The sequence below is a fragment of the Diabrotica virgifera genome, chromosome 2, assembly GCF_917563875.1.
Source record: "Diabrotica virgifera virgifera chromosome 2, PGI_DIABVI_V3a".
Classification (NCBI taxonomy): domain Eukaryota; kingdom Metazoa; phylum Arthropoda; class Insecta; order Coleoptera; family Chrysomelidae; genus Diabrotica; species Diabrotica virgifera.
In genome coordinates, this window is record NC_065444.1 from 194996668 (window position 1) to 195018913 (window position 22246).

At 32.1% G+C, this 22246-nt stretch overlaps 1 protein-coding gene across 5 annotated transcripts in view; it reads right to left on the reverse strand.

Annotated features, from left to right (window-relative positions):
- LOC114337110 (proliferation marker protein Ki-67-like) overlaps positions 1-22246 on the reverse strand; it is an 82463-nt gene that overhangs the window by 11083 nt on the left and 49134 nt on the right. For all 5 annotated transcript variants that reach the window (XM_050642985.1, XM_050642987.1, XM_050642988.1 and 2 more), the window contains 3 exons: positions 19429-19744; positions 13616-14574; positions 552-848 (listed from right to left, as the gene is read on the reverse strand). In XM_050642985.1, the coding sequence (XP_050498942.1) occupies positions 552-848; positions 13616-14574; positions 19429-19744 (1572 nt within the window). The remainder of the gene's footprint in view (positions 1-551; positions 849-13615; positions 14575-19428; positions 19745-22246) is intronic.

Below are 22246 nucleotides of genomic sequence, written 5' to 3' on the forward strand. Positions count from 1 at the left end.
GGGAACAGAGTTGTGGCGAGGTAAACGCAAAAAAACGTGATTTCTTTTTTTATTATTTTTAGGTTAAAATTGCGATTTTGACAATGTTCCCCCACATAAAATTCAAAATAAACCTCATTTTCGTTTTCAGCACCTTCAAAAATATAAAGTATGAATACAATTAGCCATTCACCTCTCCGTGGTCAGTACCTGGTCATTTTAGGGGTATCTCCCGCTCGCGTATAAGGCTACAATTGAGTTTTGATTTCATTATTATTTATGCTAGAACATTCCACAGGGTGCTCCTAACTTTGAGAAAAAAACACAGTATGATTGGTATACAATGGTATAACTGGTATACAATGACATTTACCTGTCTAGCAACATTATTACAGCGATATTCTTAAGGAATAAGGCTATACCATTAAAAACATCACTCAAATCGGACAACAGGTTTAGGAAATTCAAGACATCAAAAATGTTACAATTTTTAAATGGTTCGTTAATTTCTTGGAGAAGTGTATTTTAAATATAATATGAAAAGTCCTGCTAACATATTAATACACACTTACCTCTCCTTTAAAACTTTTTGTTCATCAATCCAATCAACAACTCTGGGACTAACTACAGGTTGATCTCCAATAGTTTTTCTAACAGCACCAAAAGCATCTAGGCTCTTATTAGGAGATGTACTTTTGGATCTATAGGTCTTCAGAGGTTTTTTATCAAATAGTTTATTGAAAAGATCTTCATTATTTTCAATATCACTGGTGTTACTCAATCTATGATGTACTGAAGTACTGAAAATGTTTGCTACTCCTTCCAAATCGCTAAGATCATTTAGAGGTCCTTTTTGAGTTCTTGGTGTCCTAAAAATTACAATTAGAATGTTAATTAAAACCAAAAATCATAGAATTGCGACAAAACAAATATTGATTTGGTTTCAAATGGTTTAAGCAAACGTATTTTTAAAAAAACTTGTAATTATATGTACATACAGTCGAGTCCGCGAGTCTTTACCCGTGCGTCATCATTTAAAGCATACGAAATAAGTCGGAAATATATTTCACGCAACAACAACTGACAGAAAGTGGCTACTGTTCCGATTACGGGTTTCATTATAAAATTTGACGTTATCAAATATATAGAATGTCAAATGTAAGTTTTGCTTCAAAATTTTTGTGCAGAATTACAGCTACATTTGAAGTAGCTTAATAAATTCTTTTATTATTATTGATTAATAAATAAATAAACAATTTATAAAAAAATCCAACAACATATTTTATTTTTGTTATTTTATTCACTTTGACGGAAATCTAAACACAGTCATTTCTTTACTGTGTGAATGACGTTAGCTTTGTATGTTTTAAATATTAATTGCCAAAATAGAATTATTTACCTTAAAATTTCAAAGCCCAATATAAAATTAGTTGTGAAAACAACTGTTTGTGTAATTTAAAGAAACTTCAAAACGCAAAAATTCGACAAAAACCGCAAAAAGTTCAACTGACTGACAGCCACAAAATTAAACAAAGCAGAAACGTCAAACAAATTGTGCTTAAAATATGAAAACATACCGAATCGTCTTTTTTTGTACCTATCTCTTTTCAATGCACTGAGTCTAGATGGTTCATAAAAATAACATGTGTTGTTACTTAATAACAAACGGCAGCTGGTTTGTCATGAGTTTCATGCGTGGAAGAGAATGATGCTAGATAAAAAGTATGTGTTTTATCTCGCCAGGTATTAATGACGCACGGGTAAAAACTCGCGGACTCAACTGTATTAGTGATGTAACGAATATTCGTATTCGCATTCGCGAATATTCGCATGTTTTTGCATATTCGCATTCGCATCCGCGAAATTTGTGCGAATGTTTTGCGAATATGAAAACCAGAAAAAAAATAATAAATTTTAAGATAATATTAGGTTAATAAAATCAAAATCTATTCACTTCTCATCTTTTTTTATTAAGAAAAGGTAACTTAACCTCAAACATGCAACTACTCTCAAATATAAATATGCAGGATACAACAGCAGACAAAGAGACGGAAGATAGAATGAAGCGATAACTCACTGAAGACCTTAGGACTACAAAAGAGGAAGGGGCAGACCACAGACGAGATGGTCAGATGACCTAAAAAGATACACAGGGACCAGATCGACAGCATTAGCACTGAACCGAGAAGAGTCGAAAAATATGGGGAAGGCCTACGTTCAACTTTGGACAAATGAAGGGCAACAGATAGATAGAACTTAACCTTGTATAATCGCATTATCAGCCTTCATTTTTTTTATTATTTGGTATTATGTAATAAAGCTTAAAATTCAGATTGATTTACACTAAATATCAATGAACTTTTCATTAGTTTAGGAAACATTACAAAAATAGAAACAAATTAAAAAAAAACTGAATATTCGCATTCGCATCCGCATTAGCGAATGTCGGTACCAGATATTCGCATTCGTATTCGCGAATGTTCAAAAAATGACATTCGTTACATCACTAGTACATATAAAGCTAGCAAGAGATAAAATTATATGGAACGGTTACAACGTAAAGTGAGAGTTGGACAACAATACTCGGAGACATTTAAAAAAATAATGGACTATTGTTTATGAATGGATTTCATAAAGAAGGATTAAACTTACTGTTGGCATTTGCAGATGATGTCGATATAATAGGAAACTCCAGATTAAGGGTTGAGGAGACTTTCATTAAGTTCGAGAAGGAAGCAGAAAAGATGGGGCTCCTAATCAATGAAAGTAAAACGAAATATACATATACGAACCGCAACCAAAATAGAGACAGGATCGGTCAGAACATCACCATCAATGACTTTAATTTTGAGCGTTTAGTGAATTTTAAATATCTAGGAACCAGGACCCCGGACCCAGGACCCCTGTAAGGGTTACTGGCGCCTGCGTGCAAAAAAGGATTTTGGCGCCCCTTAAGGCTATGGGTACATAATTCGCAAATATTTTACGTGTATCCCTACTTTTTCTGTCTTTACACGGCAAATTACGCGTAGTAAAATTCACACTGGTATGGATATGTAAACATTACAAGAATGTCATTCTACTTGAAAATGTCATTATTAATTTCAAGAGATGGGTTTTGAATGTTCTTGGATAACTGTTATTTTTATAATTGGAAATTATTAACAGTTATAGGTCTGGATTCCGCGTATGAAAAAAAAAGTTGATTAATAGCACGCTGAAAATTTGTTAATAGCTTAAGGGTGTCTAGTCGGATAAACTTTGATATATGGGAACACTGGAACAGGGGCAGTTTTAATTGTGTTACAGGTTAAAAATTTGGAACGGTCAGACCACGAAAGCGGCACATTTATTTTGTCCGACAGAATAGACTTAAGCTCTCCGAACAAAGATTAAACTCTCATGCAAAAATCAGACTGCTATTTATCACGTGTCATAATTCCTGTCATTTGACATTTTCTACATGTTCCACTAATTAAAACGCCCATTTGGTGATAAATAGCAGTCTGATTTTTGCATGAGAGTTTAATCTCTGTTCGGAGAGTTTAAGTCTATTCTGTCGGACAAAATAAATGTGCCGTTTCCGTGGTCTGACCGTTCCAAATTTTTAACCTGTTCCACAATTAAAACTGCCCCTGTTTCAGTGTTCCCATATATCAAGGTTTATCCGACTAGACACCCTTAAGCTATTAACAAATTTTCATCTTGCTATTAATCAACTTTTTTTTCATACGCGGGATCCAGACCTATTAATAAATGTGATAATTTTTTCACTAACTAGGTAGATATGTATTCAGTGATTGTAATAATTTATTTGTACAACAAAGACTAATACTCAATCGAGAAAAGAGGAAAAGTGTTAAAGTGATTTTTAATAATATATTGTTATGAAACGCTTACAATTTTGAACATCTTTAACAACAAAATACTTGGATCACAGAATATATTATCCTGATGTATTCTCTGCTTGGATCTTCCACAAATAATACACAATAAATAACTTTTTATTAAGTTCACGCCTTAAATCAATTATTTATCAAATACGCTATATTTCAATAATATTTAATCAATAACTCAACATATTCCCGATGCAATGTCAAATATTTAAAATTGTCACTGATTCTCAGTGTCTGACTGACAATATATGCTGACAATATTATATTCGGCTGAGTGCGTTGTAAGACAAAGATAGATTTGGAAAATATTACCACGGCATTGTGTTTATTTTTTTCAAATCCTGAAAAAACCAATAAATATTTTTGAAAAATTTAAACGCAGAATGAAAGACTAAATTATTACCGAGGGCCGAAAGTCCCTTAGAATAAATAAAAAGTTTATTTTCAATGATATATTTGAAATTAAAAATCACACTAAATTTTCTCTTAGTTTTTCACCCCTGTAACTTATTAAAATAAACATTATAGAAGTTCTCAGGGACTTTCGGCCCTCGCTAATAACGTGATCTTTCATTCTGCGTTTAAATTTTTCAAAAATACTTATTAGTTTTCTCAGGATTCGAAAAAAATGAATCCCCATTTGAATTGCATTGCAGCCGAAAATACGTACCGATCCACAGTGGTGAATTTTGCCGAAAACCTGGACAAAATGCAAAAATTTAAGTTTATATATTCCGAGAAATTTTATATGAATCTTGCTTGGTAGGTTTCTGAGGATCATGAACGGCCATTGAGGGTAGAACAATACAAGCATATCACATATTTTTATTAGTGTAAAGTTGGGATGAAACGAAAGCCAACCGAATAAAATTAAAGTGTGTTATACAATTGAGGCATTGTTAGGTTTTCGTTTAAAATTATAGACGTGTATTATTTTGTTATTTTATACTGGATGCTATTTCTGGAGGTAAGTGGAGTATTTCAATATACTTTTGAGATTCTTTTTCCTAACATAAACTTTATTTACAACATATTTACAAAATGATGGCAAGAATGTTCAATCGTTTTCTGTTAACCAAGTTTTAAAATGGGAAAAGTAAAAAAGTCAGCTTTGGTCAGCAAAGATTTTTTGCTTAATAAATAACTCAATATGCATATAAATATTTCTCAAGAAATCATCTGCAACAAGTTGCAAACTTAGCGGAATTCTTCATTTAAAAAAACTGTAAAATGTTGGAGAATTTCTACATTAAGAGACTTTAATGTTATGGTCAGTTAATAAAGTAAGAACAAAATATGAAGCAGCCGATCCACTAAATTTACAGTTTTTTTACACAATAACAGCCATTTTTTGTTAGTTTTTTTGCTTTCTTCTTCTTTTTTTTAATCTTTAAGTCCTTTTACCTTTATGTATAGGTCTATCTTTTGGCTTTCTTATTTTTATATTTTTTAATAATTTTGGTCGCGTGAGTCCAAAAATTTTGCCTTTTTTATTTAAAAATAAAATGCATAAACGATACTTTATATTAAGAAGCCAAAAATAGGTAGGTCAACTCTTAATACATTTTAATTGTTTTGTAAATGGATCCGATAAATTATAATTATTACCTATCAATGTGTGGCTTCTTAACACAAAGTTTCGTTTATGCATTTCATCTTTAAAAAGTTAAAATTTTTGGCTCACACGACCAAAATTATTAAAAAATATAAAAGTAAGGAAACAAAAACATAGGATTATACATAAAGGTAAAAGGACTTAAAGATTAAAAAAAAGAAGAAGAAAGCAAAAAAAAAATAACAAAAAATGGCTGTTATTGTGTAAAAAAAACTGTAAATTTACTGGATCAGATGCTTCATATTTTGTTCTTACTTTATTAACTGACCATATAACATTGAAGTCCCTTAATGTAGAAATTCTCTTAATGTAGAAATTCTCTAGCATGTTTTATTTTTTTTAATAAAAAATTCCGCTAAGGATGCACCTGGCTGCAGATGATTTTTTAAGGAATATTTATATACATTTTGAACTATTTATTAAGCAAAATATCTTTGCTAATCAAAGTAGACTTTTTTCTCTTCCCTTTTTAAAACTTGGAAAACTTAAAACGATTGAAGATTCTTGCCAATATTTTGCAAATATGTTGTAAATAAAGTCAATTTTACGAAAAAAAATGTCTAAAAAGTATATTAAAATACTCCACTTGCCTCCAGATACAGCGTCTGCTATAAACTAACAAAATAATACACGTCTATAGTTCTAAATGAAAACCAAACAATGCCCCAATATTATTGTATAACATACTTAATTTTTATATGGTCCGCTGTCGTTCAATCACACCTTTACACTAATATAAATATATGATCTCATAGGCGCCCATATCCATGGGCACGGCCACGGGCCCCCTAGCTTTTCTGTTGCTTTAAACTACATTATATTGTCATCCAAAGTATACAAAATGTAATGTGCAACATACTCACGTCTGGCCTCTTCCCTAAAAATTTTTTAGATGGGCGCCCATGCATGATCTGCATGTATTGTTCTACCTTTAACGGCCGTTTATGATTCTCAAATGCCTACAGAGCAAGGTTCATATAAAATTTCTCGGGGTAAACCATTAAACTTAAATTTTTACATTTTGGCCAGGTTTTCGGCGAAATTCACCACTGTGCGATCCTCTTAAGGCATTTTGGATCATGTTTTCTATTAATTTTTTGAAGGTATGTAGGTCCTTAAAATAAACCAAAAAACTGAACATCAGAAGTTAGACCTGGATCCCGCGTTCCAAAAAAAGTTGATTAATTTGTTTATAGTTTAACGGTGTCTCGTCGGACAAACTTTGATGTATGGGAACATTGGAAGAGGGGAAGTTTTAATTGTAGAACAGATTAAATTTGGAACGTCAGACTACGAAAACGTCCCATGTATTTTGTCGGACAGAACTTCCAATTGATTTGTTACCCTTTCATTAAACTCTCATGCAAAAATCAGACTGGTATTTACCACCAACTGGGCATTTTAATAAATCCGACACGTAAGAACATGCCAAATGACAGGAATTATGATAGGTGATAACTAGCAATCTAATTTTTGAGTGAGAGCAGGGCCGCGCCAAGGCTTTAAAGCGCCCCGGGGCAAGAAATTTTAGGCGCCCCTTTCCTCCTTGATTTGTAAGTAGTTTTTTGCGACTTAGTGAACCGGTATACGTTTACCGTATTCGCTCCGTGCGTGACTATAGTGGGGGTAACTTGAAACGATGCTAACGTGAGTAGTGGCGAAATATGACAATATTGGAGCTACTTTTGTAATGTCATTGTCATTGTTTGTATAAAAATTTTTGTCAAAAATGGTATGTAACTGTTAGCTATTTATCATATGCTTAACGTCAAATTGTAAGATCCTAAAACGTCAGATCAATGCGCTATGTGTCGCGTCAGTCATGCATAAAGCAAAAACCTACAAACTATTTGTTTCATCATTATTCTTCTTATCTTTATCTCTATTCGGGGTCAGCTTCCCTAATTGCATGTCTCCATAAGTTTCTGTCTTGGATCATATCCATATTAATCCCCTTTACTGATATGTCCTGCCTAAGCGTCTCACCCCAGGTCTTCTTTGGTGTTACTCTCTTACTCCTTTCAGGAACCTGCAGTTCAAGAATTCTTCATATTGTGTGACTGACGTCTCGACGTTGAACATGACCAAACCATCTTAACCTATGCTCTTTCACTTTGGCATCTATTGGTGTCACCCCTACACTTCCCCTAATATACTCATTCCCAATCTTATTCTTCTTTGTCACTCCAGTCATCCATCTAAGCATTCTCATTTCCGCCACATGCATTCGTTGTTCTTCTTTCTTTTTAACTGTCCAACATTCAGTTCCGTACATCATAGCTATGGCCTTATAGTTGTTTTATAGAATTTTCCTTTCAGCTTCATTAGAATTTTTCTGTCACGCAACAAACCACTTGCTTCATTCCACTTCATCCATCGATCCATCCAACTCTAATTCCACACCTGCCCTAACACTAGTTGTTACTTCCTCATACATATCCCTCACAATATTTACATATTCATCCGGAACTGCTTTGTTATTGAGGACCATAGAATCTTTCGAGGAATTCTATCATCATATGCTTTCTCAAAATTTAGCATATTAGCGTTTGTTTCTTTATTCCTGTATCTTTCATCAACTGCCTTACAATGAAAAGTGCATCTGTTGTTGATCTGCCCTGCATAAACCCAAATTTATTATCGCATATTTCGGTTTCTTCACGTATCCGTTTATCAATTACTCTCCCCCATAATTTTATGGTGTGACTAAATAGTTTTATCGTCCTGTAGTTTGTACATGGTTGTATCTCCCATGTTTTGTAAATAGGTACTAATATAAATACTGCTTTTCCATTCGTATTGCATTTGTCTAACTTCTCTAATTCTATTAAATAAACCTGTTAGCCACCTTGTTCCTGTCTCTCGTAATGATCTCCACACTTTCCCAAAAATATCATCTTTTCTAACTGCTTTTCCTTTCTTTATTCTTGAAGTGCTTGAACCACTTCTTCGTTATTTACAAAAAACAACGATTACACTACCGGAGAACAAACATATATCTAGTTTAGATTAATGAGATAAATAAGGTTTCGTACACTTATGGGATCAAAGTAATATTAGCTGCTATTTTTATTTACCTACGATTGGTAAGTTTTCAATTTTACAATAAAATATTACTAATATTTCTGGTTTGATTTTACCAGTGGGTAAAATCCTTCCTGTCCTTAGTCGATGTCATTACTTTTGTTTATTGTTTCTGGTAATAAAAAAATCTGGTAATTTCGGTATTGTCAAAAAAAATTTTCGGCATTGCCTGCGCCTTTTCAATACGGCGCCGGGGGCACCGCCCCTCTTCGCCCTTATGGACGGCGCGGCCCTGAGTGAGAGTTTAATGAAAAGGTAACAAATTAATTGGAAGTTCTGTCCGACAAAATACATGGGACGTTTTCATAGTCTGACGTTCCAGATTTTTAACCTGTTCCACAATTAAAACTTCCCCTATTCCAGTGTTCCCGTACATCAAAGTTTGTCTGACTAGACATTGTTAAGCTATTAACAAATTTTCATTTTTAACAATTTTAAAGAACCGCTTAGTTTGACATGACATTTGGCATACTCATAGCTAACATGTCAAAGGAAAAAGTGAGATTGAGCTGATGTGTGCTTTTGCCCTGAATGTGAGTTTCACCCCTTCTCGGGGTGAAAAAACATATGTTCAAATAAGTCCGCAATTGGATAAAATGACTAATTTTAAACAACTTTTGTTCTATAAAGTTTTTTCATTAAGTCAATACTTTTCAAGTTATTTGCGAGTAAATATGTTCATTTTCCAACAAAAAAAAAACACGTTTTTGGACGGATTTTCGCAAATAACTCAAAAAGTAAGTATTTTATCGAAAAACTATAGCTTATAAAAAGTGAAAAAAATGTAAATACCTATAAATATATGAAGTTTGCAGACCCAGTAGAAGCAGATTTGTAGCTAATGGAAGATAGGAGGTTCTTACTCGTCAAATTACAAATCGAAAATTTCAACGTGAAATTACCAAAAAATCAAGCACATATATGGGAAAACTAATTATAACTTTTTTAAAGTGTTTTGTTTTTAATTTCAAATATATCTTTTAATTGTTAATATTAGAATTATATATTATCCTACTAACTTAAGAAATATATTTAATAATTACCGCTCCACCACAAGTTACTTACTTATCTATTGTTTATATGATCTAAAGTTTCATCGGTTCAAAGTGCTTATTTTTGAAAAGTCTGTAATTAAACGGGCTTGAACGAGTCATTATTCACGAGTGTATGCAAATTTTGAACAACCATAGTATATAAAGTAAATGTTAAAAGCGGTAACAATTAACTTTCATTTGGAATGCTAATTAGGGGTTGATTTTTACCATTTTTTTTACAAAAAAAGGTTGCTTGCTGCTGGTTCTTGTTGCTAGAAACTTTTTTTTAGAATAAAAAAAGTCTTTTTAAACACATTAAAGGTGTAATGAGTTTTCCCCGAAAAGTGCTTCATTTTTTGGTTATTTCACATTGAAATATTCAATTTGGAATTTGACGAATAAGAACCTACTTTTCATTAGCTACAACTTTGCTTCTACTGAGTTTGTAGATTTCATATATAAATTTTTTTTTTACTTTTTTGTAGGCCATATTTTTGTTAAGAGTATTTTTTCTAAAAATAATTAGTTTTTGAGTCGTTTACGAAAAACCGTCTAAAAATGGGGTTTTTTGTTGAAAAATGAACATATTCACTCGCAAATAACTCGAAAAGTATTGACTTATTGGAAATCTGTACAACAAAAGTTGCTTAGAATTAGTCAGTTTATCCAATTCCAGACTTATTTTGAACATATGTTCTTTTACCCCCGAGAATACTCCCAGATATTCTCGCGCATATTACCCTGCGAATACCCCTTTTACCCCCAGGACAAAAGCACACATCGGCATAATACCACTTCTTTTCTTGTTAGCTATGTGTATGACAAATTTGGTGTCAATATAAGCGGTTCTCTAAAATTCACAACAAACACCGTGAGTAAATGGACTATTTATTATTTGTAGACTAAAACATAAAAATGAAAGGAACAGAATAAAACCATATACTCTGGGCTAATTAGCAAAATTCATGGAAAAGTTATTTACCAGCAACTTTATTGCTGGAATCGAATTATAAGATCCTATATATTAATAATATAGGTATGCAAAGTCCGCAGATAGTGTGCTACTTTTTTTATAAACAAAATGGCGCCGACAAATCGTATTTTTTTCAATTATTGCTCTATAACTCCGAAGATTTTAAATTTACAACAAAAACACCCAAATGAAAATTCACCGATATTAAATTCTGCATAGAGATGTTTTTCCCGATTTGCTCTGACGAAAATTTTCCTCGGAAAATGCGGGTTTTCCCAACAGAATCTCTAATTTTCAAAAAAAGTTTTAGGTAAGTAATTATTAATCAATAATTAAATAACTTAGTGACATCAAAGCTTTCTTGGTATAGATTGTAATTCCAGAAGCCGGTGAAAATTAAACGAATATTTTAGCAACAATTCAATTGTTAATTAACAATTTACGATCGCAATAATAACCAAAATAATCATGATACATTGATCAAACTTATAAAGATTATAAAGATGAGATGCTTATTTAATATTTTATCGACAAAATATAAATTTTTCGTTTTTTTGCATAATCTTTAAATTTTGAAAAAAAAATAGTTATAATACGCTGGTCTAATTAGTAAAGTACAAAGAAAGGTTATTATTTTATTGCTGGAATCGAATATTATGATCCTATATATTAATAATATAGGTATGCAAAGTCCGCAGATAGTGTGCTACTTTTTTTATTAACAAAATGGCGCCCCCAAATTGTGTTTTTATTAATTATTGGTCTATAACTCCGAAGGTTTTAACTTTACACTAAAAACACTCAAATAAAAATTCTCCCCAATTTAATTCTACATAGAGACATGTTTTTCCCGATTTGCTCCGACGAAAATTTTCCTCGGAAAATGTGGGTTTTCCCAACAAAATCTCGAATTTTCAAATAAATTTTTTGGGCAAGTAATTATTTATTAATAATTAAATAACTTGGTGAAATAAAAGCTTTCTTGGTATAGATTAAAACTGCAGAAGCCGGTGAAAATTAAACGAATATTTTAGCAACAATTCAATTGTTAATTAACAATTTACAGTCGCAATAACAACCAAAGTAATCATGAGACATTGATCAAACTTAGAAAGATTATAAAGATGTGATGCCTATTTAATATTTTGTCGACAAAATATAAATTTTTCATTTTTTTGCATAATCTTTAAATGTTTAAAAAATAGTTATAAACAAATTAACATTCCTCAGAAACTGTTTATTATATTATAATTTTAAAAATACTTAAAATGCGTATTTCAAAGGTCTTGAAAATGAATGCTTTAAAAAATTTTTCCAACCATTTGCAAAAAAGTTATGAAACAGAAAAGTAAACATACGATCACTCCGTTGTTTATAATTTGTTTTAATTGTTTTAAATCTTAAAAGTGAGTTTATGGTACAAACTAATTACTCTCAAAAAATATCAAACATTAGTTCAATGGTTATATTCTAATCAAAGATTAAAAATGTTTTTTTTTGTAATTTTTAGCGCGAAAGTAGGCTCGATACAGAGGCGGAGATGTTCACTCGAAGCGACTGACACGCTTTAAACTCGCGCGAGTTGTGTGTGTGGACGGGTATAATACATAATACATAGCTACGGTACCGTATTAGTCTATTTTGGCGCGTGTAAATTACAGAAAAAAAAATATTTATTATCTTATTAAAATATAACCATTAAACTAATAATCGATATTTTTTGTAAGTAATTAGCTTGTACTTTAAACTCACTTTTACGCTTTGAAAGAATTAAAAAAAAGTATAAACAACGTAGTAATCGTATGTTTACTTTGCTGTTTCATAACTTTTTTGCAAATGGTTGGAAAAAAGTTTTAAAGTATTCATTTTCAAGATCTCTGAAATACGCATTTTACCTATTTTTTAAAATAAGAATATAATAAAAACTTTCTGAGAAACGTTAATTTGTTTATAACTATTTTTTTAAACATTTAAAGATTATTCAAAAAAATTAAAAATTTATATTTTGTCGACAAAATATTAAATAGGCGTCTCATCTTTATAAGATTTCAAAGATTGATCAGTGTATCATAATTATTTTGGTTATTATTGCGATCGTAAATTATTAATTAACAATTGAATTGTTGCTAAAATATTCGTTTAATTTTCACCGGCTTCTGGAAATATAATCTAAACCAAGAAAGCTTTTATGTCAACGTGTTATTTAATTATTGGTAGATAATTACTTATCTAAAACTTTATTTGAAATTTAAAGATTTTGTTGGGAAAACCCGCATTTTCCGAGGAAAATTTTCATCGGAGTGGATCGGGAAAACATGCCTTTATGCAGAATTTAATTTCGGTGAATTTTTATTAGGGTGTTTTTGGTGTAAAGTTAAAATGTTCGGAGTTATGGAGCAAAAATTAAAAATAAACACGATTTGGGGGCGCCATTTTGTTAATAAAAAAAGTAGCACACTATCTGCGGACTTTGCATACCTATATTATTAATATATATATAATCATAAGCTTCGATTCCAGCAATAAAATTGCTGGTAAATAACTTTTCCCAAAAATGGCCTATTCTCCGATAATCAGCCCAGACTAATAACAAAACAAATTAAAATGCCTTACTATGACTCGACATATTTAAAAAATTATATCAAACAACCGTTCTCGTTGAAAAATGGCAACAAACTAACCTTATTAAAAATTTTACACATGCTGTAAAAATCTGTCAAATGCTTAGGCAGAACGCCGCATCTAGTGCCTGCTTAGGATAAACGCGGCAAGTGACATTTAAATACGGCGTTTTGTCTAAGTATTTTTCAGATGACGCATTTATTCTAAGGATCCATGAACATTTTTGCAGATACGGCATAAAATGCGTTGTGTTTAATGTATTTTGGCTTAACTTACGTCATTTTTAGTAAGCAAATAAGATAGGTATGCACATTTGGGTTAGAAAAATGTATAAATCTAATTTTTTCAGATTTTTGCAGATACGGCGTTTTCGCTAAGCAAGGCAGAATGATTAAGGAGTTAGTTAGCTTACCTCATTAATTTTTTTAATCCACGAACATCAGTCAAGTCATTTAAAGGTTCTTTTGTTTCTTTAGGGGTCTTCATCAACTTCTTTAAACCTCTTACATCTGTCAAATCATTTTTCGGTGTATTTTGTTGCTTCGGTGACATTATTCTTCTTAAATTGGGAACCGATGTCAAATCGTTTTTGGGTGATTTTGCTTCTTTCGTTGGTGAGAACAACTTTTTGAAACTAGGTATATTTATCAAATTATTTTCAGGTTCTTTTTGTACCTTGGGCGTTTTTAAAAGTTTCTTAACACCTGAAACGTTTCGCAGATCATTGTTGGGTTCATTTTGGGGTTTGGGTGTTTTCAAAATTTTCTTCATACCAGCAACATTGCTCAAATCATTTTTAGGTTCTTTCTGTACCTTGGGAGTGTTTAGAAGTTTCTTAACACCTGCAACATTAGTCAAATCATTCTTGGGCTCGTTCTGAGGTTTAGGCGTTTTCAAAAGTTTCTTCACGCCAGCAATATTGCTCAAATCATTTTTAGGTTCTTTCTGTACTTTCGGAGTTTTTAGAAGTTTTTTCACACCTGCGACATTGGTCAAATCATTCTTAGGCTCCTTATGAATTTTAGGTGTTTTCAGAAGATTTTTCACACCTGAAACGTTGGATAAATCATTTTCAGGTTCTTTATGTGTTTTTGGTGTTTTCATGAGTGTTTTTACACCTTCTACGTCGCTAAGGTCGTTTTTGGATCCTTTTTGACTAATTTTCTTAGATACTGGAGGGGTTGAAACGGGTTTACTGTTTTCAACATTAGTTACGATCTGCAAAGATCTCCTGACAACTGCAGATTTTTTTTGTTGAGGATCAGAAGAAAATCTTGATGAGAAATCAGGTTGATGTACTGAGATATTCTTGGCCGCGTGTTTTGGAGTATCTGCCTCAAATACTTCAGAGTCAAATGATGAAAATGAAGACTGCAAACAAATAAATGTTTTAATAAAATGTATTAAAATCAAAATAGCATTTTCACGTTTTACTTATATTCACCTGACAATTGAGGGTGTTAAAACTAAAGTAGTGTACGTCATATTTTTGAAATGATGTAAGTGTTGCTTTATAATCTTGATATATTCTCTTAAAAGGAAAAGTGGTTTAAGTTTTTACTGTATTACTTACTGCATTACTAAATACACTACTTTTCCTGATGACAAGATATCTATATATCAAGGTTATAAAACAAGACTTATATAATTTCAAAAATATGACTTCATTACATTGGCTTAACACCCTCAATTGATTATCCAGGGAAAATACACAGCAGACGCAAACCAGGCATGAGACGACACCCGTAGCAGCAAAATCTGCGGAAGTAGTTCGGGCGGAAGCAAAATCAGAATTGCCATGTTAATAGCCAACATTCGCTGCAGATAGGTTTGAAGAAGAAGTTAAGGGCACCAAAGTCCGAAAATTGAATTTTTTAACTTTTTTGGGTTTTGATTGAAAATTATTCTCTGAAATCTTCTCTTTCCAACGATATATAACACATTATAGTACAAAATATCCATGGTTACAAAATTATGTTTTCTGAATGTCTGCACTCAACTTACCGTGTACCGGTAGCTTTATAATCTATTAGAGTGTTTTATGTTTTTGCGATTTCCCAGATACTAGGTTTTTAACTTTTGATGTCAAATATCTCCTTGATCCTTAGATGATAGAAGGTCCAAACTTTTAGAGTAGTTGTAGATAGACAATATCAAGTGCCGCGTAAAGTTTTATTGAAAAATGTACACAAATAAGTAAAATAAAAAATAAAATCTAAACTTTTTTTGGGTCTTTTTTGTAGGAGTATTTTAAAATAAATGTTTCTTTCACTCCAACTTTACAAAAATCTACGCGGCACTAAAAAATACATATAGTTTAAAAAAAAGAATTAGGTCTAAGTGCTTTGGTTACAGAGATATAATAATAACCCGGGAGTAGTCGCGCTCACTTCTGTAACGTGAACAGTCGCGTGTTAGATTTCATCTCACAATACGAACTTAAATACGAATTTACAAAAAAAATTTATTTTATAGTATTTTTATTTACTTGCTATGTTAGAAATATCGACACCCCCATCGAACAAGGTTGTAACTCAGTTTTAGCGATTTTACAGGAGAGGCAAAAAACGAAAACATGACTTTTTAAAAATTTGTAGCGAAATGACTTATACTCTTTTACACTAATTTGATATGATATTTAAATCATAATAAGGGATTACTGTGAGATGTATGTTTTGTAATTTTAATAACTATTGAAAATCTTGAGTTTGATTGAGATACAACCTTGAGATTAAACATGAGTATTCGTAGAAAAAGGTTGTAAGTCGCGTAACAACCATTTTACACTCTCTGTGTTAATTATTTTTCCCGTTTAACTATTAAAAGGTTGTATGTTTTGAGTTATTTGCTGTATAGCTAGGAGAAAATGAGTTTTTAAGGGATTTTTAAACAAAATATGAACTAACAATTTTCACAATTTTAATTGGAAATTAAAAATTTTACAATAACAACAATATTCTATCACTATGAAAAAATCATGGTATAAAATATCTCAAATGTTTCGCATTTTTATTGCGTATCTGTAAATATTTAATTCTAGACCATTTTACTTGATTACTTTAGTCTTTTACTATTAATATCTGCTTCAAAATTAATATGTGTGTCCTTAAATAGGTTAAAATTTAGAATTTGGTTCTGATTTAATTCAGTTACGGATTTAGGCTTGCCTGATGCTTTGGCATATCGTATCATGCTTATCCATTGGTCTGGAGCATGTACGACTTATGTTTTTTCCGTTTTTCTATAAGGGCATGCATTGAATCGCCCTCGTTTTGTGAATATGCTATTTCGAAAAATACATGTGTAATGTTAATATTACACTGTTTCACTATACCGGGTGGTGAATCGGAAAACGGGCCATAGGAAACTCAATGTAAAATTTTAAACTGTTGAATTCCTGCTTCCCTAATTATGCTACATCAAAAGTCGTGAGAAGTTATTTGTAGAGGATTGAAATGTGTATTAAAAACAGAAGTTACAATTGTTCTACGATTTAAACACATTCCAAAATTTTGAAAAATATAATGTATTTACCGCAGTAGGTATGTGTGGGCATGTTAAGCCACACGTTACTATTTAACTGACAGTGAGCACACTATTGACTGAAGAAAATATCTTTATTATTCATACTTTCTCCTTAACTGAGGATATCTGATCAACTTTATTGTGTTTTAAACAATAAATGATAAAATAAATAAAGAAATTGACAGTTCAAATTGTTAATATAATAAATTCATTGTCACCGAATGCAATCTTATACACATTATTGCACTGTGTGTGGCGTAACTTTGGCGTATTTCTCTGAAAATTGTATTATATTTTTACAAAATTTTGAATAATTATTGTTCATAGAACAATATTAACAGTTGTTTTCAATACAGATTTCAATTCTCTACAAATAGTTTCTTATGACTTTTGATGTCAAATAATTAGGGAAGCAGGAATTCAACAGTTTAGAATTTTACATTGAGTTTCCTATGGCCCGTGTTCCAATTCACCACCCGGTATAGAAGTATGTAGCAAAAACTATTCTATATTTATTTTGTCCACCGCAACTATCAAAATGGAAAAAAGTCTTTCATTCCGTTTTTTATTTTGATTTCTATAAATTGACTTATGAGATACACCATATGTTTAAATACTTAATAAATTAAACATACGTGAAACAAAGTTGTAACTCATTTAACAACCTTGTTAATCGTCACGTATAAAGAAAGCAAATATTTAACATAGGGAGTATACAGTGTTACTGCCTTTTTCACGCTAAAATGGCACACGTAAGTTAAAATACAACTTTTTTCAATGGAGTATTAGCCAAACTATTGAGAATTAAACTATGTCGTTTATATTGACGTGTGCGCAATTTTTTGCTGAATTCGCCTGTGTTGAAATCTGAAAATAGATGTAACTTGAGTTACAACCTTGTTCGATGTGGGTGTCGATATTATTTTTAACAATTATTATTAACGCTAATTGGATCTCCCCAAAGCCATAAATTCAACAAAAAGAAGAAAAAAAAATACCTACGCATTACTACACCCTTCCACTTACGCATTTTTTTCAAAATTGCAAAATTTTTCATCAAGTTATCGCGAAAAAGGATAAAATGTGAGATTCTATCTAACGGCGCGACTACTCGCGGATTAACATTGTCGTTAAATGGGACTTTGGGTGCCCTTAAAAGAAAAACTGGAGCAAAAGTATTTCTTTATTATCGTTTTGCCACAAAATTGGGCATCATTCAAATGTTGTCTGTGTACATTTCTCCAATAAATTAACGCACCACCTTAAAAATTAGTAATTTTTGATGTCTCGAATGTCCTAAACCTGTTGTCCGATTTCAGTGATTTTTAACATGTTATAGCCTTTCCTTTAACAATATCGCTGTAATAATATTGTTGCTAGACAGGTAAAGTGTCATTGTATACTGGGTGTACCAATCAAACTGTGATTTTTTCTCAAAGTTCGCGTGACCTTGTGGAATATTCTAGCATTTATAAAATACTGAAATTAAAACCCAACTATAGCCTCATGTCTTCTTAACAATATGCTTTTTGATTCATTCGCTTATGTTGGATAATAAAAAAGTTACTTTAACAACTAGCCTTGTTTTTCGTCAAATAAGTATGACAAACTTTAAGGGATCATTCTGCATGAAAAAATAATGACAACTTGCTTTATAAACGTATGTCCGCAAATGCATCGTTTCTGAGATAAGGCGCGTTGAAATTTTTCGTACAAACTGACGATTGATTTATTGCTCTACAACCGGTTAAGATATGCAAATGAAATTTGGTGGGTTTTAAGAGGTAGTTATTGCGCATTTTTAATATACAATTAGGAATTTAATACTCATCATTGGAGCGCCTACGGGGTAATATGATCCTTATGTGCGTCAATAGTGAACATAAAATTCTTAATTTTATGTCAAAAAAATGCACAATAACTACCTCTTAAAACCCACCAAATTTCATTTGCATATCTTAACCGGTTTTAGAGCAATAAATAAATCGTCAGTTTGCAGGAAAATATTCAACACCCCCTATCTCGGAAACGAAGCATTTGCGGACATACGTTTATAAAGCAAACTGTCATTATTTTTTCATGCAGAATTACCCCTTAGCGTTTGGCCACACGGGCGGTTTTTTACGGTCGCCGTAAGAGCAGTAAAAATCAGCGCGAAATGGGTCCCACGGTGAGAATAGTAGATGGCCAGACTGAGCTGTAAAATATCGCGCAGCAACACTCTGGCCATCTACTATTCTCACCGTGGGACCCATTTTCGCGCTGATTTTTACTGCTCTTACGGCGGCCGTAAAAAACCGCCCGTGTGGCCAAACGCTAAGAGTTGACGAAAAACAAGGCTAGTTGTTAAAGTACCTAACTTTTTTATTATCCAACATAGTGAATGAATCAAAAAACAGGATGTTAAAAAAACATGGGGCTATAGTTGGATTTTAATTTCAGTATTTTATAAATGCTAGAATATTTCACAGGGTGACGCGAACTTTGAGAAAAAATCAGTTTGATTGGTACACCCGGTATACAATGATAATTTACCTGTGTAGGGACAATATTATTACAGCGATATTGTAAAAGAATAATAAGGCTATAACACGTTAAAAATTTTTTTTTAAAAATGACGAATTTTTAAGGTGGTGTGTTAATTTCTTGGAGGCATGTATATTATTTGTGTACACATTTTTATATAAATAAAATACTTACATCAATGGAACTGTTAGCTTCATTTGTGCTTAATTTCATTCGTTTATTAGATCTGACACTACCAGTGGATTCTCTAGGTCTTTTAACACCCTCGCCCGCATTCAACACATTTTTTCTGATAGAATCATTTCCAGCAGACACTCTTCGGGACACTGCCTCATGTCTACTTCGGGATTTCAAAACAGATTTTCTGATATTTTCAAATACATGTGGGGTGTTCTGGGGAGTTTTGAAACCAGCTTCATCTTTTGTATTAGCCACTGGAGTTACCGGTGTTATGTCTTCTGTTATGGGTTGGTATTGAACTGAACTTTTTCTAGAAATAAAGTAATAGCTATTTGTATAACAAGGGAGGAAAGTGCTACTTTTCCTCCCGAGAATGAAGTTTACTGCCCGACGCGTAGCGGAGGGCAGTAATCATTCAAGGGAGGAAAAGGCACTTTACTCCCATGTTATACATATGGTTTTTCCACCTTCCTCAAATAACAAGTCATGTTTTCATTTTTACTTAATTTATTTATGTAACTAACCAACAAAATTTATTAGAACTAAAACTAACAAGTACGTACAATATAACTGTCAACTGTCAAATATAAGTCAAATTAATAATGTAAACATTGTTAAATCAAAATAACAATTTACTGTTTTTTACCATTCTGCAAAATACAGAGTGTTTTATAAATAAACGTTAAAATGTATAGAAACTGACGTAATAGAAAATAGATATTGTACAGGGCGTCAATAAGTTACATTTCATAAATGAAATACCATGACGTCACTTTTACTTTTCCTCCCTAGGGAGGAAAAATATTTTCCTCCCTAGGGAGGAAAAGTACAACTTTGCTCCCTACAATCAGGTCCGGAAAAGTATACTTTCGGTAGAGGTAGGTGGAAAACATTGTTTTATACTACCTGTTTACAGATAAGCTTTTTGGATGTAGTATTATTTAAATGTAACGATTAAAAAAACTACCAAAAGACTAATCAGTTTTGCGATGGAAAAATATGGTGATGAGGAGTACCCAGTTATAACGAAAAGAAATACATAAGGGAACCTGGATGTCTGCTGATGGAAGGACAGGTAACAAGAGTGATCACATATTGGTAGAAAAAAAAACCACATAAAACTTATAAAAGATATAAGAAATATGAGATGCGTCGACGTGAATTCGGACCATTTTCTGGTTAGAGCTATACAGGGTGTAACGAAAATACAGGTCATAAATTAAATCACATATTCTGAGACCAAAAATAGTTCCAATGAACCTAATTTACCTTAGTACAAATATGCACATAAAAAAAGTTACAGCCCTTTGAAGTTACAAAATGAAAATCGATTTTTTCGAATATATCGAAAACTATTAGAGATTTTTTATTGAAAATGGACATGTGGCATTCTTATGGCAGGAACATTTTAAAAAATAATTATAGTGAAATTGGTGCACCCCATAAAAATTTGATGGGGGTTTTGTTCCCTTAAACCCCCCCAAACTTTTGTGTACGTTCCAATTAAATTATTATTGTGGTACCATTAGTTAAATTTAATATTTCTAAAACTTTTTTGCCTCATAGTATTTTTTCGATAAGGCAGTTTTTATCGAGTTGCGGCTTCTTTTTTAATATGTTTACATAAAAATTTTATGGGGGTTTTGTTCCTTAAAACCCCCCAAATGTTTGTGTATGTTCCAATTAAACTTTTACTGCGGTACCATTAGTTAAACACAGTAATTTTAAAACTTTTTTGCCTCTTTGTATTTTTTCGAGAAGGCATTTTTTATCGAGATATTACTTCTTTTTTACGGTCCAGGACATTAAGGCGCGGCCGTTTAGGCGCGGCCGTTTAGGCGCAGGGACATTTAGGCGCAGGGACATTTAGGCGCAAGGACATTTAGGCGCAGGGACATTTAGGCGCAGGGACACTTGGGCGCAGATACATTAAGTTAAGAGGGGTATTCAGAAGTGGAACTTGTAGAATGAATATACCTACTTAAAATATAATAATATAAGGTATGCAGGTAAACAAAATTTGTATATAATCCGGCTCTGCCCGAAAAGGTGTAAACTTTTGGGACATTTTATGGCCAGAGGGATTATACAAGTATAATATTTCCCCGAAAAAAAAAACCACTTAGTTTCTTTTGTCCTCTAAAAGAAACAATCCCACAATAAACATTGTATATTTTTTTTTCTTAGAAGGCAATATACAGTTTAAATATTTACAACCCCCATCAGTAGATTACAATGGTACTTACAGGTAATTAGCATCGTGATTGGCCGCCGTAGGATTATTACAGGTATATAAATACTATAATAAATACAGGTAAACATGCTCTCATTTAGTTGTGTGCTAGCTTTCTGACAGTATAGCTGTTTGTGATATTTTTTGTGATTATTGTGGTGTTTTGTGAAAAATGGAAGTAGTTTCGCAGAAAGGAAACAAGAAATTTCATAGCAATGGGTATTGTTATATTTTTGATAGACTTAGTGCATGTGAAACAAAACAATTTTGGCGATGTGAGCAAAAAAACAACGGTTGTAAAAAACGTATTCATACATTGGAAAATGTGATTGTGAAGGAAATTCATCAACATTCACATGATAGTAATGCGGCTAAGGTTGAGGCTGATGTTGTGCGTACAAAAATGTGAATACGTGCTGAAGAAACAATGGAACAAACATCTCAAATTATTAATACTTGTCTAAATGAAGTTAACTTGTCGCAAGCCGCCCAAGCAGCTTTACCTAAAAGTACATCGTTGAAGAAAATGATACGAAGAAAGAGGAATCTAATAAATGCCGCACCTTCAGTTCCTCTACG